Source organism: Podarcis melisellensis (genome assembly GCF_964234715.1).
Source record: "Podarcis melisellensis genome assembly, chromosome: 6".
Classification (NCBI taxonomy): Eukaryota; Metazoa; Chordata; class Lepidosauria; order Squamata; family Lacertidae; genus Podarcis; species Podarcis melisellensis.
Window position 1 is genome coordinate 56,192,265 of NC_138538.1, and position 19,725 is coordinate 56,211,989.

Here is a 19,725-nt window from a genome sequence, read left to right on the forward strand (position 1 = left end):
ACATATGGAGCCAGGTTAGGGAATGCTGACATGAAGTCTTAGGACTTTAAAAAAATGTTCATTGCTTCTGAAGTCTGCTTCAGTTGGGATTGTGGAAGGGGTGGTCAATAGTAACCCCTAAAAGGCCCTCAATAGTCCCAAGTGCCATTCAGTAGTTACAGCCAGTGTGCCAGTTGTGATCTCTCTAGGATAAAGATAGTCTGCCCATGGTTATCCATGCCCTGGTAGCCTCCAGTATGAATCACTGGAGCTGCCTTTGAAGATAGTTCAGAACTACCAGTATTTTGACTGGGGCAGTTCGTTCAGACCATTTCTGTCCAATCTTAAAAAAAAAAAAACTTTCTTCACTACCAGGCTTCCAAATCCAGTTTAAAGTCATGCTGTTTACTAGCTCTCAACAACCTGAAGAGTTGCTCACTCTTGTAGCAACCTGCCTATCTTTAAGGTGATCTACACGGCTGATGTCAAGTTTGGTGAGGCCTTTGGCAGTGTAGAAGCAGACAGTAAAGCCTTCCCCCTTTAAGCGATGGAAGCTCTGGCCTCCTTATCTTGAAGCTGGTGGGCACGAGTAGCAAAGAAGCTCTTTGAGCTGCTGGAGCCTGCCATTTTAATTTCCTCACAGTACCTTTGGAACAACACTGTCAGGCCCCGAAGACGGTGTGAGGGAATTAAAAGGGTGGTTTCCTATTATATTGCTGCTTTTCTATTGCTGCTAGCACCAGCCTACCTTAAGATGGGATAGCGGGTTGGTGGGCCCTTCAGAGGACTCAAGGTTCTGGCAAGTGCCTGATGATGCCAGCCCCTTATGCCAAGCCTTAGTATCTGCCAAATCCCTCCTAGACAGAGAACTATTTTGGCAGTGATGTCCCAGTTGTAGAATGCCCTCCACAAGGAGACATGCAAGGCACCAAGGTGCTAGGTAAAACCTTAAAGTGCATATATAATTCAAAGGCATTTTAAATATTTCTGCTGGCTCCTTTATCTGTTGTGTGCCAATGTTGCTCTCTGTGTTGCATTTTAATGATGACCTCGTATTTTTAATTATTGTAAAGTACCCTGAAGTCAGTTTTGATGAAGGGTGGCATAAAAATATTTTTTATAAATGAAATAAAGCCCATGGAGAACCTTTTGATAGGATAATAATAATTTCCCCATTTTCTTTCAAAAAACACATTGTAGCACACAGGAATAGACTGAGCGCATGCTGATAATGCCAACGTTCTAGGTTCAATCCCCATGTGGGACAGCTGCCTATTCCTGCATTGCAGGGGGTTGGACTAAATGATCCTCAGGGTCCCTTCCAACTCTATGATTCTATGGCTGTGCTGGTTTCAGGAAAGGTCCTGTTACAAAGGATGCACTATATATATAGCGTCATAGCGTCATATAGAATAATGTGATGCTTACAGTATCCAGGTGTGTTCGCTGATGCTTAGCCCGGTCGCTAGAGTTGCTGAAAGCTTTCTGGCAGCCAGGATGCTGACAAAGATAAGGCTTCTCACCCGTGTGACTCCGCAGGTGAATCTTAAGGTTTTCAAGTCGAGAAAATGCTTTGTTGCACCCTTCAAACTGCAATAAAGCCATAAAAAACTCTGTAAAGCTTTATTAAATAAACCATATCCTGCTATAATGAGTACAGTGTTTGAAAAAACAATCCAAACTGGACATGCAACAAATCAACCAGAATTCAGAACATCTGCTGAAGTTTATGGATGAAACAGATTTCGCTCCGCTGTCTTAATCCATCATTATGCATGGCGTAGGGGTCGGTAATACTGTATTCTTCTGTGTACACAGTGTTAAGGCTTCTAGAGACTGTTTAAGTAAAGGAGCTTAAACAATAAGAAAGAACAAGTTTTCAGCGGCGTAGGAAGAGTTCTCTTCAATGTTATGAACAGCATGAAGTATTGGAACAAGAGCTACTGTGAGGATCAGATCATTGGCTGCCACAAACAAAACAGAGAAATTACTTTTCAATAGCAAAACTGACTGTCTCAGTCTGGTTTTGGTGTCAAATGTACCCAGAGAAAGCTATACAAATAAAATGCTTGGTGGAAAGTATTCAGCTTAAAACCATTTGCAAGGCTTTTTAAAATAATAATAAATTATTTCATTTCGAACTTCGCTTTTCTAGTAAACAGTAGTTGCACAATAATCACTTGAGTTAACAATAATACCCCACAATGTAATGTGCATAAATCAACAACAACAGTGTGTGGGTGTAACTGACCTCCAGTTTTCTAAAAACTAATAAAAAAATAATGCTACATAGGCACAACAGTAAAATTAAAGTGCATTGTGAGTTATGTGTAACAACAACAACAGCAAAACTCGCAGACCCTGCAGTTATAGCATCTGCTCTTTGTGTGGCAGATGCACAATCACACTTCACAACTGCATGTATAGGACAAAATTGTTATATGAAGCACATCACCTCTGTGATTTTCTGTCATTGTGTCACCCACAGTGATGCTTTTCCTGGTATGAGCAGTGATAGCCCATACCAGTTCTGAAGCTTCTTGATGTCTTTGGCTATGAAGAAAAGCTACTGCCCTTCCTTTGGCATGCAATTTACGAGTGAATCTGTGGGGAAAGAAGTCTGAAGGAATTTGTGGTAGTGGTGGTTGTTTTCAGTGTGCCAACTAGACTCTTAGTTTTCTTAGATAATCCACCAGCTAGTGGCACACTGGTGAAAAAGTTGTATTTTATTACATTCTGTTCAGAACGCTGTAAATATGTTGTGATTGTTATTAGCTTCTTAACTGCTGGTTGGCATAGGTTTTAAGTTGCTGGAGCTGGCTGGTTACAAAGATGCCTGAGAGCAACCTCAACAACCCATTTTCCAAAGATCTTTCTGTGAACAGAGAAAAGTGGGTGTTCCAAGGGGAAAAAAACCTGCCAGCAGAAGGACAACAAGGATGGAGCCAGTCTAGCTTCTCTAGGAATGGAGTTCCAAATTCTGGGAGCACCCATTGAAAAGTCCCTCCCTGTGTGTGCCTGTGAGGGTGGCAGGATTATAAGAAGGGCTTTTAAATTGTACTTTTTAATTGTTCTCATTGTTTTAACTGCTCTCATTTATTGTGATCATATATTTCTAGCTACCTTGTGAATCTATATGAGTTAAGAGAGGCCATATTCATACAATCAATCAATCAATCAATCAATCAATAGCATCATCAACATCCTATCCCATGTTGCATTCCATCAGACAATATGCCTACAGCAAGGGAAACCAAAGTAGTCCTCTTAGCTTCATAAAGCAGAATGTAAGCACCCCAACATCTAACTTTTCTTGAGCAGATGTGCCTACACTTCTCTTAAGACTAGGTAGTAAATCTCCTATTCAGGAAGCCTCGTCCACATGAAGTGATCCTCAAATTGAAGAGAAAATTACCTAGAATAGAATCTCAATATATACCATAGTGGTATGATAGATAACAAGACCATTACATTTTTGTTGCCCTTTGCTGTTACTTGTTATTTGGACTTAGCTTTATGGATAAATGCACAGTGAAATGTTATATGCATCAACGGGCAACTTTCTTCTCAAGAGTAGTCACCTTAAAACTGAAGAAATAAGTGACCTGTGACTCAGAAATTTTATTTGGCTGCTAGGGAATTCCCCCTTGGAATATTTGATGTCTTTCTAGGTGCCAATGAAGCTTGGAAGATTTCGGTCATTCCAGATAAAAAGTAAATAAATAAATGCTAAAGGTCTAGAAACTAGAGCACATATTTTAGCAAACAACTTCAAAAAAGAAAAAATGCAACCTGAGATCTAAGTTTTGTTAAGTTTACTGTCCAACAACTGTGCAGCTGTCCATTTAATTAAGAGTAGCCTTGGCAAACATGACATTTTCTAAGTCCATTTGGGAACGACAGAACTCTGAAAACACAACTCCCATCTATAGCCCTCTCATTTTTACTTTGTTATACTAAGCCTTCCCCTTTCTCTTTTCTAAACACCCTCACAAATTTAGCATTTTTACAGTGTCTACATGTCTACTCAGCCCTATTGCTTTCAATGGGACTTCTGTGAAAGTGCTTATAGCATTGCAGCCTTAATTCTGTTTTTTGTTGCTGCCACCTTCCATTCAGTTTTACAAAACTGAGGAATTAGTTGTACATTCAGTGATAGTATCAGGGTTCCAGACTGGAACCAGGGTTTTTGGGGTAATCTCTGGAATTTATTTCAGTCTCTAAAAATGTGGCAGCTGCTATTAAAATTAAGCATTGGGACGAGCTACCTGGTGGAACCGTCTTTCTTTTAGAGTGCTATAAAAATGCCCAACAAGCTTCTGTTGGTGGTTTTCTAATGCAGTATGTACTCCCACAGAGAGAGCAATTTGAATGTATTAGGAGTGCCAGTGTTTGTATAATTAGCTGTCTAATCTCCAGACCATTGCCCAGGTGCTAGGCCTGTACTGTACTTTGCAGAACAGAAGTTTTTGGCAATTAAGCAGTAGTAGAGGTTCCTGACTTGGGTGGGAGAGCTGAGGAACAAATGTGCATCTCAAAAAATCTCCTCCAGAGACAGATTGGCTGTGTTCTTTTGCCCTTCTGGAAAATACATTGGGTAGCAATACAATAAAACAAATATAAAAAATGAACAGACTCTTATTGTTTCTGAGCAACTAATGGCACAGGGATTAAAACTGTATGAATACATATAATTTTTTTTAAGTGTGGAATTATCTCTAGCTGTCACAATGTTTGAAAGCAATTTTATGTTCTTTGTAAGTAAACCTCTAGGCAAAAAAGTTATGACTTCTTGTTTCAAATTTGGTAGGGCCAGGAGATAAAAGTGCTTTGTAGGCCACATCTGGCTCAAGGATTACCAGTTGGCAATCTCTGGGCTAGATTATCCACTTTGTTGTTTCCAGCTCTAAGATTTGATAACAGCCATTTTGCTGCTGTTTCCTTTAGGGTAACTAATTATGCAGTGCACGGGCATCATTTTTCCCTAGCTGCTGAACATGTTGCTGGCTCTGGCACAATTCCATTGAAAACAATGCAGCGACACACCAGAGGATCAGAGGAAAGCCATGAAATACAGATGTTGCAGAGAAGCCCCTCTGACGTAGGTGTTCCAACCCCAAGATCCATGCAGCCTGTTCTGGATTTTCTGCCTTTGGCACATGCTGTAGGAACATTTCCAAGACTTTTTGGGCAATCATTTGGAATGGAAATGAAAGATAAGTTTTTAAGGACTGCAGTTCTTGAACTTAATTCTACATTCTGCATAGTGTAGGTAATTCCTCCTCTCCCCCCTTCTTTTTATTCCATTTTGAACAGTACATTTTCAGTGTAGGCTGTTTCTTTCTTTAAAAAAACCCCATTGATTAGAATTTACATACCACTTAAATTAAAAATATATCTAAAAACGGTCTATGTAAAACAATTTAAAATAATTTTTAAATATACAAATGAAATCACAAGAAACAAGAATGCATAACTTGTTTACCTCCAGGTAGGCTTGCCAAAACCAAAATGTTTTTTTAGCAGGTATCTGGAACAGCACAACAAGGATGGCCGCCTAATGTTAATAAGCAGGGGCAGTTTCAGACCATTGCTGCTGCCACACTGAAAGCTCAGCTCCTTGCAGTTATGGAGTGAACATTGTATAGTGCTTGCAAGAGTGCAAGTTCCATAGATCAAAGTAGTCAAGCAGAGAGCAAGGCAATCTCTCAAGGAAACTGCTCCCAAGGTGTTAAGGGCTTTATATGCTAATAGTAAGACCTTGGACTTGGTCCAGTAGCAAATGAGCAGCTAGTACAGATCTTTGAGTAGAGGTGTAATATGCTGGTAGAATCTCACTCTGGTCAGGAATCATGTTGCAGCATTCTACACTAAGTGGAGCTTCTCGAACAACTGCAAGAGACGCTTCAGAGAGAGTGCACTTCAATAATCCCATATTGAAGTTACCAGTGCCTGAACTACAGCTATTCTGGTCTGCAAATGGATGCAGCTATTGCATCAGTTGAAGCTACTGGAAGGCAGTCATAGCACAAAGGTCACATGGGCCTCTGGATCCAGAATTGTGTGTCTACTCTTTCAGAAGGAGTGAAATCCCACTCTGGGCTATTTCTTGGACACAAGATTGCTTACCCACAGAGCCTCCATCTAGAGAGGTTCAAACTCAATTTATTTATTTTATTTATTTCTTAAAATTTATACACCACTTGATTGTAAAAACACACCCACCCTAAAAGTGATTTACAAAGAGAATAAAACTATAAAATTATCAGTAAAAATAATACTGCCTTCATCCAGACCACCACTGCAACCATTATGGAACCTGCATAGCCTCTTCTAATCACTTATTATGGAGAATTAACAACGAGCATAATTCCCAACATTCCTCTCCGGACACTGGACCCATCCCATGGAATTGATCTAGGAGTATACTATAATAGTGTCAACAGACATAGGTCAAGAAGAAGGAACAAGATCACATTCCCTTTGTCCTGTTCTGAATAAAGGTCACCCATCAGGATGACCAGGCCTAAACCCAAACTGGAAGGAGTCTAGGTAATCAGTATCATTTTAAATAAACAGTATTATTCAAGAAAGCTTGCAGATGTCCTGCTATGACCCTCTACCCTACCTTCCCAAAGCAGAATTAAAATTTGAACTATATGGCTGGGGAAACCCAGCCAGATGGGCGGGGTATAAATATTATTATTAATAATAATGATAATTTGGAGTATAGGTAATTTCTACAGCCCACAAACACTACGATTGAAAAAAATATCTAAATCAAGGTTGAGGTAGGATATCGAATAGAAAGTTATTGCTTTCCTAAATAACAGCAGCAGCAACTGAAGGAGGCAGGAGGGGATGAAATGCAATCCTTCCCTTTATTACATCTTGTTTACAGTGTGTTCCCTGATCAGTCTTAAGCTGCTGTTTCAGTGCCATTTGTTTTGATTAACTCATTCTTTCTTAGAAATAATGTCATCATATTATCAGTCAGTCAGATTTAGTTGATATCAACTCTGTGAGCCTATCATGAATCAACATGACACCACATAGACAATCAGGTTTAACTGTGTGATGATGTCATTGAGGGCAAACATAACTATTTCAGAGTGTGGGCAAATGTTTCCAACCTTTACCTAGAATGCAAGGTGCTCTTAAAACCTTTGGTGAAAATGCCATCCTCTTTTCAGTGCAGCCCTACTTAAAACCATTCACAGAATCTAAAATAGTGCTGAAATCTGGGTATTTTTAGCTCCTTTCAAATTATTTACCATGGAAATTATTGGTCATTTTCATACATTATATGATATGTCTACAAGGAGTTGATATATAGTTTCTAAAGAGCAGGAGGAATATAAGAACTACTCGGTCAACTTAGAAGGCTTCTAGCCATATCTCCCAGACATCTGGTATTAATCTGTCATTCTTTCATCTCACTCCCTTACACATTTTTCTCAAGATTGACACCTGGGATAATAGTAACAATCTTTTGCGTCTGCAAAAAACAGCTGTAAATGGAGTTATTCTTTTTTTAAAAAAATCAAAGCTTGAATAAACATATTTTCACTTCTATGACATAATGTACACATATTTAGGAATGGCCACACTTCACAAATACATTGCATGGCATTGCATGCAATAACAGTGAATACAATGCCAACATAGCTTTTTATACATTAGCCTTGCATCCAAAAAAACTTTTGCTACTGTATACAATAGTTCTGCTCCTCCTAGGGTACAATTCCACATGTTAACTTTTTGCAGATGCAAAAAGCACTTGCATGTTATAATATATATGAAAACATGACAATATGCAGCATAGACCAAGGCTCACCAAGCCACTTACAGTAATCTGGCTGTAACCTGGCAAAATTGGGCAATCTCTTCTGCAATCATCTAGGTGCTTGGCATTCTCCCTCTGCCAGGGCACCAATGCTAGGAAGTCCTAGGAAGTCAGACCTCTGAACACTGATATTGTACCAGAAAATGGGAAGAAATTACCCCATGAGGACGTAAGCAATTTGAATCTCCACTGCAGTGCTGGGCTGAATCAAAAGGGGAAGCACTCAATGTGGAGTGCTGAGATTGCTTAGCACTTTAGCAGGAAGAAGGTCTGCACCGTGACCAGACCCTTTTGATTCCTCCTTCCCCCATTCTCAAGGAGCCTTTTGTCTGTGTGCTCTGAGTATGTGTGTGCAAGAATGCATGTGCTGTATATGTGCTCTGATATGTGTAGCCGTGATGAAACCCCTGGGTGGTTTGAGTGGGTGACAATTTGGCTCTGGGGCCAAAACAGGTCAGCCACCCTAGACTATAGTATATGAAAACTGAATACCTATGAAACTGGTGATCCATTTCCATAGTGGGCTGGGGTTTTCATACCAAATTCAAACCATCAATTCATAGGCTAAATTGACCAGAGCTCTTAAATCTGAAAAATATAACGTGTAAAACACCCTTCAACAAAATAGCTTATTGATTTTTTTTCTCTTCCAACTCCAAGGATCCTCCAGTGGTTCGCTCATTGTGAGAAGTGAAGTTACAGGGAACCAGACAAAGGGCCTTCTTGATAGTGGTGCCCGCACTGTGGAACGCCCTACCATCAGATGTCAAAGAGATAAATAATTATACGACCTTCCGTAGACACCTGAAGGCAGACCTGTGTGACAACGTTCTGTTGTGTTTTTTTATATTCTGTTGGAAACCACCCAGAGTGGCTGGGGCAGCCCAGTCAGATGGATGGGGTACAAATTACTACTACTACTACTACTACTACATTTCTTTTTAACAATCCCAAAACTGAAAAAGTGTTTGGGAGTGAAGGGGGAAGGGGGGGGACAACTGCCATCAGATAGGTCCTCTACTCATTAGCAGAAATAGCATGAAATATATTTTGTGGGATATAGATTTTTAAGCAGATGTTGGGTTGCTGTCTGCCATGTATTATCTAGTTGAGATTCCTGCATTGTGGGGGGTTAGACTAGATGACTCTTGGGATTCCCTTCCAACTCGACAATTATATGATTCTATGACAACATGCCTCTTTAAAAACTTGACATACCACGCACTTCCTAAGAAATCCTATTACTAGAAGCAAAATTATACCAAAATGGTTCTAAGGACATACCATTATGCCTGCCGCAATCATCTGTATATGATACATCATCATTGCTCAAACGCATTTTTCTTTGCTTCCATACCACATCATAAATGCATGTTGTGGGAATGAGAGCATAAGCCAATATATTATCAAACGTTGACTGCTTTCCTAAGGGTACTTAATCACAGTCATGACTAGAATAGCTGTCAGTTGTTGGGAACGGGAAGAAACCAACTAGAAACCAAACAGCTTGTGCCGTAAGGTGGAGCAATAACTGACATTTTCGTCGGAAATGAGTTATGACTGTAAGAGAGAAGGCTTCACAGTGGCGGTGTTGTAAATAGAGTCAGTGTGCCATTAGAGAAAGCTCATTAATACACACCTCTGCTTTCGGCTGCAAGATCAGTTAAACAAGCTACCTTTTATTTATAGACCTACAAGGGAAACACCAGGTCATATTGGCTGTTGACATCTCAGACAGCCTACAGATGGAAAACCTGAAATGTTTCATTCCCAAAACATTTATGGCTATCAATAGGAAGTCTTCTGTCTGCTCAAAATATCTAAGCTGTTTCTGAGCACTATGAAATGTTTTTTCTTCTTCCAAAGCAATTGCAAAACTTCCAATACACAATAAATATTAAAGGGCTAGGGTCTGCACATTTCTACTCCTCATACATACAGGAAAATGTGTGCATGAATGGTATTCAAAAGATTTTAAAATATATATACACCACTGGTTCAAATGCTAGAATTTCTTTTTAAAAAGGACATGAGCCCACCCGCCCACCCCCGCCAAGTCTGCAAACATAGTATGTATGCATGTTAATAAACTTTCACAGGACTCAACAGGCAGCTCATGTGGCTCAGATGTTTGAAAGACTATGTTGAAAGTCTGGAACAAAATACAAGTATGGCTTGGAAACCCTCTATATCACCTAAGCCTTTGGATACATTTGTAAACTGCAAATTACAGAACAGCTTATTAATGACTGACTATCCAGTCTCCTGTAGACTTTTAATTCTTGTAATAAAACAACACAGTATATGTTTGTTTGCTTGATATTACTAATTTCAACTAGATGCACCCAAATCCCCTTTTCTCCTATTTAGCCATGGCAACAAAATGGTGACAAAAGCAAGATCCAGCACCCTGTAACAGAGGCAAAGGAATCAAGTGCTGGTCCATATCTGGCCCCTCACTCCAGCTGGATGAGTCCAGGACCAGGGTGGGCATGAAGTCTTTGTGGCTCCAAACAAGGGTTAATATAGAACTAAGAAATCTGCCCTACAGAGTTCTGTGGATTTGAGGTGCCCATTATGACTCAAGCCAGTGCATTCAAGTTACGGTACAAGAAAGGAGATTCCTACTAAACATCAGGAAGAACTTTCTGACACTAAGAGCTGTTCAACAGTGGAACAGAGTCCCACAGGAAGTGGTGGACTCTCTTTCCTTGGAGATTTTTAAGCAGAGGTTTAATGGTCCCCTGTTATGTATGATCTAGTTGATCATATCCCTGCACTGCAGGGGGTTGGACTAGATGACCCTCAGGGTCCCTTCCAACTACAATTCTATTATTCTAGAGCAATGCATTGCGATCTAATCTTTGAGACTTACTGTAAAATAAGAGGCATCTGGAAACCCTATTGAACACTGAGGTTTATCTAATCATCTGCTTAATCCCCTTCCACATTTTATTTCTTGTTTGCCAAGGGAAAAGTTACCTTATTGTGGTATTCTCTTCTGATGTGGTAACTTTGATAGTATAACCAGGTAAACACCATACTTCTATGAATGCTGCCTTTGGCATCTCTATAACTGCTCATGGAAGTATTTGTAAGAATGGGCCCTTAAAAAGTCATGTCTCCATTGTTACAAAAGTTTGGTAGAAGACTTACCAGCATGAATCAAAGGCTCTGCTTAAGATACAGGAACAGAATGGACTTATAAGTGTACACAAAGCTAACTTGCATTTGCACATTTGCTTGTCTCAGTTCTGTATACTCTAACTGAAAATAGTTCTACCAAGATTCTTTTCCAGCTCTGCTACCGGAGATCCGTGAACCATAGACGCACCTTTGAACCTAGGACTTCATCAAAACAATGCACATGTTCCACCACTCAGGTATGCCTCCCTTCTTGTGCAAGGAAAGTATGGACCTTCTACAAGGAAAATATCCAGCACATGCTCCTTTTAAAAGAACTTAACAGTTCTGAAATCTCTTCCCACCTCCTTCCCATTAATTTAAATCTGATTTGATTAAGAAAAGTTTCCAAAGTATTGTAACCGATATACCAAAGGCAAAATAAAGACAACAAAGGGAATAGAAAAAGAATAAAAATGGGCTGATTAGCATAGCACAACATCTTAAAAGGCCAAAATACCACATGTGTGGCATGTTACAAAAGAAAATTAAAATAAAGGAAAAGAATATCCAGAGAACCATGAAGTCCCAAAACATCTGGAGTTTTATTGCAGCAAGCAAGAGGAAAACCTAATTGAAAAAGGGCTGCTGCAATACTTTCTTATACAAGGAAACTTGACAGAACTGAAGAAAGGGGCAAATAAAAGCAAACCAAGAGGGAAAGAGTAAGATGACCAATATATCCCAGTATATGAAATTGGTGCATGCCACTTGGCTGGGTAGCTGCACTACAACATTCAAAGAAATGCTTATTTTGAAGCCTGTGTTTCAATTTTGGAAGGTATGAATTTGGTAAGTTAGCTTTTAAATGCAAACTCATTCTAATTTAAATAGAAATGTGTGTAAAGAGAAATAAAGCTGGGATGCATATAAGGTGTTGGCACCTTTTGGGTGACAAAAAATTAAATGAGTGTGGACACAGATATGATTTCCGCATAAATTTGAACAGGAGGTCATGCAAACTCCTCCTGTAATGGGTTTTACATTTGCAATATTCTTAAAATGTCTATGCTATTCAATATGTTTTTCTGTAAAATACTGAACTGAAGAAGTTCAATAATTTTCTGCCTCTATACAGTGTCTTTCTGTGAATCTGATTCCACAGGTGTCAGACAAGGTTTAATGGTTTTCTTCAAATAGAATCTGTTTTATGCAAGTAGCTGTGTTTACATTCCTGTCTCCACTGCCTTCTTCAAAGACCCCATTTCTTCCCATACACTATTCTCCATTCATTTCTCTGTGCAAAAGGGACTTTGTCATTTCTGAAATAATAAAATCTGTATCCTCTGGTGAAATAGCAAAAAAGCGTACCTACACAATGTCGAATACTGGATGAAACTTCTATAGAATGGCATATGGGAAACAATTGCTTCAGTCCAAATGTCCTATTGAGCAAGTGGGGAGCACTTCTGTTTTTCCCCTCTTCCATCTTATAGCCCACCAAAAATTCTCCAGAGATTTTGGGCCCTTTGAAGGCCTTCTAGAACTGCTTTTCAAGGGACATGGAAATGCCCCCTCCCCCATATGATTACAAGGTCATTTTGTTTCCACAGCAGAACCTATGGATTCTTATCTTCATCTCAGAACTCTCAGTTCATCAGTGTAGCTATACTTTTTTTCTTTTTCGAAACAGAATAATTCTTCAAAGGGTCACGCAGTACTGGCAAGCAATTCTTACTCTGGAACAGGGCCTGCCTGTCTTAACATTATTACAGTGTTGCTTTTTAGCACCTATTCTCCAACTACATCTATTCATTTTTAACTGAAATTTTTCCTAGGGTCCATCTACACTATACATTTAAGGCAGTATCACACCACTTTAAACAGTCATGGCTCTTCCCCCCCACAAAGGATCATGGGAGCTGTAGTTCGTTAATTGGGCTGTGAGTTGTTAAAAGACCCCTATTCCTCTCAGAGAGCTGCAATTCACAGAATTGTTTCAATAGTAATGCCTATTCCTAGGGAACTCTGAATATTTCTGCCTGTCATAGAAAGCAGAAAGTGATGAAGAACAGCTTTTTAATAAATGTGGGAGGAACTACAAGAGGGTTTGGAGATACTGAGGACATGGCAGCATAAAGAAGTTATGTTCAGTTCTGAATAGATGTCATAAAGATAAAGTGAAAATACATTGCCAATGAAAACCGAACTGAAGTTCTCCTCCATAGCTTGTGGTAGAGCAGTGAGAGCTGGTTACCACCAAATGTTCAAGTCCTGTTGTTGTCAATCCCAGCTGTCTCTCACCACATGTTGCTTAAAAATGGCCTGTCTGCAGCAAGCAACTACCGCTTAACCAAGCTACTTTGACATGACATGCAAATTTCCCCAACGCTCCTCCACGTTCCCTTGAGCTGTTGGAAAGGACTATAAAAATTAATCACATATTAAGTACTTGCAAATGTTATGAGCTGGATCCGTATCACTCATCACAGTATGACCTGATCAGGTGGCTTCCCAATGACACCCATGACCTATGGTTCCCTATAAAGGATAACAGTGAAACTCGGGTGCAGTGTTGAGGAAACACATATGTCTCATGGGAGCACTTGTAAATATGTGCCCCCCCCCAAAAAAAAGATACAGAAAAACAGATGCCTCTTTTGCAGGTGAAAACATTTTGAGAACTTATGGGACAGGTTTCAGCACAGCATTAAGCAATTTCAGAATGATGCTGACTGTCTACACAGTGAAAGGGAGAAAGGGCAGCTCTCCTGGATGTTGTTCCTCAGCTTCCTCCAGTCCCACAAGTCCATGGTGATTTCTTGTGATGAACTGCATTACATGTGTGCCACATTTCCAAAGAGCAGAGCCAGATGACATTCTTTGAATTTTTCAGAAATGGTGTTTCTAGGTATAGTAACGGCTGTACAATATGTTCAAATGTGGCAGGTTTCACATTGGAAGCATCTCACATTTCGTATGCAGCTCTAAAAATATCTGCTTAATTGCAAAGTTTTCCAAGATCATATTAGAGAAAAACTGGAAATGTAACCCAACGGAAATAGGTTTTAAATTGAAATGTTGAACATCAGCCCAGAAATGACAAAAAAAATTAGTGTGCTTTTTTCTGGCCCTTCTTTCCCCATGTCTTAAGTGTTCACAATGTACTATGCTTTTTTTATATGAAAAGAGAGAACTTACATTATTGTCATATATGATTATGTAATATTTGGTGAGAGGGAATCATTGACGTTTTCATGGTCCTTTTACCTCTATTCCACAACCTAGCAGCAAACCACAATCACTTCTATATCTTCTATGAAGGCTTTTGCAACAGAAAGTGCTTCAGACTTGCATACAAGATGCTTTTGACATGTGCATTTAATCTGACCAGTTTAAGAAATGTCCCGTGTCCACCACTAAAGAACTAAAAATGTAAATTGAAAAAAATTATATCCATATGATTAAGTAAAAGCCTTAAAGAGAACCATGTTGTTAAGTGCTTCATTGAGAAGAAATAAAATGCAGTAAAATAGAAGCTCTTTTGGAATAAATCACCCATGCACATACTTTCTATGCAAAAATTGCAGCGTTTGGCTCTGTAGGAACATCTGGAACAAATTAGCATGATGTTAAGAATAATGTCAAATTAAAACATTTAGTTATGGCCTCTAAAATTAAATATAAAACTCAGAGACTGACGTTGAACTGGATACCTTAACTCATTTTTTCAACAGAAATCGACTTCTTGTCCTGATTTGTTCACAATACTTTTAAGTGTATTTATAAGGGCAACAGCTTTAATATTAAGTATTATCGCTGTGTGTAACTCTGGGAATCTTGCAAACGAATGAGTTATTGGAATGATGATTGTCAAAGTTTCAGATAAGCCAAAGTACCCTGGATATAAGTAATGACATGCATGCATATATGAACTGAGTCAGAGCTGGAACTGGATGAAATCCAAACCATAAAGGTAATTGATATAGATTACCCCAGATAATTGTTTACTCACTACTACATTTCTGACTCTACTTTCTGGCTTTATTTGAGAAGAAAAACTTAAGTTTAAGCAACCCTGACAAAGCTAGCTCTTGGATTACATCCTCACCTTACAAAAATGTTCAGTAAGCTGGGAAGTCCCTGATTCAGATACACATACACATAACCCAAATCATTAGGCAAGCCTCAATCATTCTCTCAGCTTCAAACCCCCATTTATATGGGATAATGGACTGGAGAGTCTGCAACTGAGCTGTGATCCAAGGCACATGATACAGCAACCTTGCTGAAGCTAAGTGGGTATTGGTCTGGTCAGTGCCTGGGTTAGGAGACTGGCAATAAGTCTTCCCCCACTCCCATTAGTGGTATTTGGTATGCTGTATATTCATGAAGCATAACAGTCATTGGAGGGAATCGATGGAGGACTCTGCCATTTTTTCCTTCTTCCACTTGTCAGGGATTGCTACTGGAAGATCAGCATGGGTGGGATGGTAGGAATTTTGGGTATCAGTTGAAGGAATAGTTGGTGGATTTGGTTGAGGTACAGGAGGTTTGGATTGGAAGGGGTAGAAAGAAAAGAATTCTCCGGTAGTCTGTGAAATCAGACCTGGAAAAGTACTAAGCATTTATCATTCACTTCATATTGGAAGTGATCATTATAAATCCCCAGAACTTTCTATCTCCATAGATCTGCCCCTCCCAATTGTCCTGTGGAAAGGAGAGAGCAAAGACAACATCAGGACCTGCTTCAATTGGATTGTCTCCTCAATGACCCTCATAGAGCCAACGGCCCTCTGGAATGGATGCCAGCTCCTGCTCCTATGGGGCTGGCTTTTTTGAGCACATGACTTGGTGTATCTGCTGTGTTTAGCCACTCTGAGAACTCTAGCTGAAAAGTGAGCTATAACCAGAGCATTGGGAAGTGGCAGGGGAGGCTGGACAGGGAAGAGGGGATAAGCAAAAACCACCTCGTTTCCTCCAGTAAGAGTATCCACTGCATAGCCTTTTCCTCAAATTGATGGAACCCTTCCATTCATTGAACGGACACTGGATCCAAGGCATTTTTAATTGCGCAATTGGTCTCTGGTGACAGATGTTGAAAAACACCTCTAACAAGGGACAATGCTGGGCAGGGTTTTATGGTTTTATTGTATCCCAAGTATTGCAAAATTATGCCCTTAACGTGCTGTGCAACTTAAACCACATTAAACTTCCAAAGCTTAGTTGCACTCCAGTTGTTTTTTTGTTAATTGGCTTCATCATTGTCTACAATACTTTTGAGAAATGTAGGAAGAGCAGTTTTGATTGTTGTTGTTTTGAAAAGAACAGATGCCTTAGAGGGTTTAATTTGCTTAGTCATAATGGCCATTTACATGACCACAATGGGCTCTTTGTAAAAAGAAACAAAAACTTCACATAATTCAGCAAGTAATTATGATACTTCCCATCCGCTACTATCAATATTCTTCAAAAAAACAACACACACCCAAACATTTTATGCCCCTCCGTCCTTTCCCACAAAGCCAAAAACTAAGCTTTCCTATTGCCAAACTCGTCCAGCTGCAGCCTACGTTTGCTTAAAGACATGCAGTCGATGTTCCACAGCAAGAATGATACATAATACACAGAGGTCACTCTGTCCTATTCTTCTTCATGATGAAACCTCAACATCAGGTCCCTGTGCCAAGGCAATCACTTTATTTAACTATCAATGATTTCATTTGAATGATGCAATCCCAGTTAAATGTTAGCATCACTGCTGAACATGAAACGTCAAGTTTTTCTTCTAACAATGTGGCCTCTCCAGAATTAAATCATGCATTTTCTGGAGAAGAGGACTGAGATGTGCAAAAATGGTTTCCTTACAAACATGCATAATGTAGGTGTCTGAACCGGCAAGACAGAGACAAAGAAAAAGGGTTCTAAGTATCCTAAATAAATCATTTCCCCTGGATACAATGTGTTGGGCAGCTATCCAAATAAAGAAAGGAAACTGAGGGCAAAATAAAGGGAGAAAAAGTATAGTGATTAGACTCACTATAGTGACTCAGATTCACGTCTCCAATAAGTCATAAAGCATTCTGGGTAAACTTTCTATCAGTCCAATCTACCTCACAGGGTTGTTAAGAGTATAAAATAGGGGATAAAGTGTTGTTATATAAAACAATAAATAAACAAAAGTTTCAACTGGAAAGATGCTCAAGTGCTAATATTATAAGCACCGATATAGGTTTATAAGAGAGCTAGCAAGAAAACAGCTTAACATTTGGACTAATACGTCAAGTTATATTGTTCTACAGATCAATCTTAAAGAAGAGGTCAAAAGGAAGCAAATACCTGCAATGTGGAACCTCAAACCTGGTTTAGAAATGAAATCTAGAAACATGGTTGGTGGGTGGGTGGAATATGCATCGTACACTTGTCTGTCCATTGGTGTGAAATGTGCATGTATGCACCCACAAGTTGAATACTGATAACTTTTTTAAAAATTCACCATAACTTAAAAACAACAACAAAAAACCCAACCATAACTAATCCATAATTTTCCCTCAGAATGTACCATGACAAAATCACAGCCCTTAAAGAAGAGTGCAGCCTGCAGGCACTTCGGGTTAAAGAAAACCAAGGAGAACAAAAGCTAAGAGGACAAATACAACCACAAAGGATTCTGCTATCAGATTGCAGCATTCTTCTCTGAGCATTCACTCCCCAAAGCCACATGCCTCAAACTAGTGTGGAAAATGGGTGTACAAGAAATAGTTCATCATATATGGGCAGAGTGTGAGCTTTTGTGTTGTATGTCTTGCGCACCACTAAAAAGGAAGGTCTTTTAGGAAAACAGGGCAAGGACCATCTGCATTTCTGCTTAATGTTACTACTATCAGTGATGAGCTAAGATCTGAAGTAGTGAGTCCCCATGAACCCGGAGTATTAAGCTCTACGCCCGTGATTTTCTCATCAGAGAATCATAGGGTCATCTAATCCAATCCCCTGTAATGTAGGAATCACAACAAAAGAATGGGTGTCTTTTTATTAACTTACTATGGAGCCATCTTCCAGATAAGCTGGAGAGAGAAGTTGCAAAATTGAAGAGAGAGAGAAACCACCACCACTTGCGTTATCCCAAATCTTGGGGCCATGGCTGAGGAAGCCCTGTCCCTTGCGCCCACCAGCCTAGACTCCTTTCCTGGTGGGACACAGAAGCAGGGCAGGTAATAGAAAAAAGGAAAAACACTCCAGCTAAAATATTTTTCAATATGGCTTTGTCCAGTACGTGGATTCTTCTTTGCAGCATCATGTGAATACACAAGGGTGTATGCAGGAACCTTCATGTACTCAACCAGTGATTAGCAACAATGACTAATTTACTGGTGTAGACCCAACCTCTGGACACCAGTATTGTTACAGCTGTCCTGGACAGTGCTGGGGTGAAGCAGAATGGTTGAGAGGCAGATGCACCAGGGGGAGCACTGGATTGGCTCCATTGGTTCATCTGTGTAGACCAAACCCACTACCACCCTATCCTACTCCAGCTCCTATCCAGTAAGCAGGACCAATGCTGGTGTTGGGAAGGTAGCTCTGCAGGTCTGCCTCACTCCTACTGCCAATTGGGTCTGAGTTAGAACAGTGTCTGAGTTAGGAAAGTGAAGAAAGATAAAGAGTGGTATTCAACCATGTTTTACCGAAACTAGACCCATTAAAATTAACGAACATGACTAGGATAGGTCCATTAATTTCACCAAGTCCACTCTGAATAAAACTTGGTCGAATACTACCCAAAGTAAATTTAAAAGGGATGAAAATTTATAAAAATTTGGAAAAAAATATTTACAGTGGTACCTTGGGTTACATACACTTCAGGTTACATACACTTCAGGTTACAGACTCCACTAACCTAGAAATATTACCTCGGGTTAAGAACTTTGCTTCAGGATGAGAACAGAAATCATGCTCCGGCGGTGGGGCAGCAGTGGGAGGCCCCATTAGCTAAAGTGGTGCTTCAGGTTAAGAACAGTTTCAGGTTAAGAACGGGCCTGCAGACCGAATTAAGTACTTAACCTGAGGTACCACTGTATTCAAATATTTACAATCCACACTTTCACAGGAAAATGTGCTGAACAACATAGAAACACACTACTACTATAATGACAGCTGTAAAAATATCAATTGCATATTGGTTGGTTAAAAAAAAATACTCAGGTTTCAAAGGCCTGGCTAAAGTCACCTCTGCTCTTGTATATGCTTTGCAAAATGCAGCATGGGCAAAGAGTCTCTAAAAATAGAAGCTATTTGAAATAACGCCATCTTGATTTTGAAAGGCAAAAAGAACATTTCACAGTCATTCTAGTCCTGCTGTGATGGGAGAGTGTAATGATACTTCACAACTGATCAGAAAGGTCTCAGGGTCATGTAGGATGACATGTGGAATCAAAATTCTGTCTGAATTAAATAACCTCCACCTTACTCCGGAGTAAACGGAGTTATTCTACAGAATGAATGCTCACTGTCATAGAACAAAGCTGAATGAATGCTCAATAAAGACCAGTTATAACTTCCACAAAAGCTTTGTGCAAGCAAATCAAGATGAATACTCTATAAATAGGTCATCTGGAGGAGCAATGAAAGTCTAGAAATCCACCGTCATTCATCGTAGCAGAAACAATACTGAAGCTTCATCATCTGATTCAGTATATGGCACACAGTAGCTTCTTATGTTCTTAACAAAACTCATTGGGAAAACTCAAAACTCACTGGGAAAATTGGAAGGCAGCTAG

The 19,725-nt window shown here is 39.6% G+C and overlaps 2 protein-coding genes across 10 annotated transcripts in view; one reads left to right on the forward strand and one right to left on the reverse strand.

Moving 5' to 3' along the window:
- Nucleotides 1-15,670, forward strand: part of LOC309372072 (doublesex- and mab-3-related transcription factor 2-like) — a 75,565-nt gene extending 59,895 nt beyond the window's left edge. The window contains exon 5 of one of the 5 annotated variants that reach the window (XM_081915300.1): nt 15,639-15,670. The gene's annotated coding sequence lies outside the window, so the exon portion shown is untranslated. Of the gene's footprint in view, nt 1-4,926; nt 5,870-8,485; nt 8,643-11,112; nt 11,893-15,638 lie in introns of those variants that run through there. The other 4 variants (XM_081915295.1, XM_081915304.1, XM_081915299.1 and 1 more) reach the window with 4 other exon arrangements.
- GLIS1 (GLIS family zinc finger 1) overlaps nt 1-19,725 on the reverse strand; it is a 188,285-nt gene that overhangs the window by 35,957 nt on the left and 132,603 nt on the right. For all 5 annotated transcript variants that reach the window (XM_081915274.1, XM_081915276.1, XM_081915275.1 and 2 more), the window contains one exon: nt 1,408-1,569. In XM_081915274.1, coding sequence (XP_081771400.1) covers nt 1,408-1,569 — 162 coding nt within the window. The remainder of the gene's footprint in view (nt 1-1,407; nt 1,570-19,725) is intronic.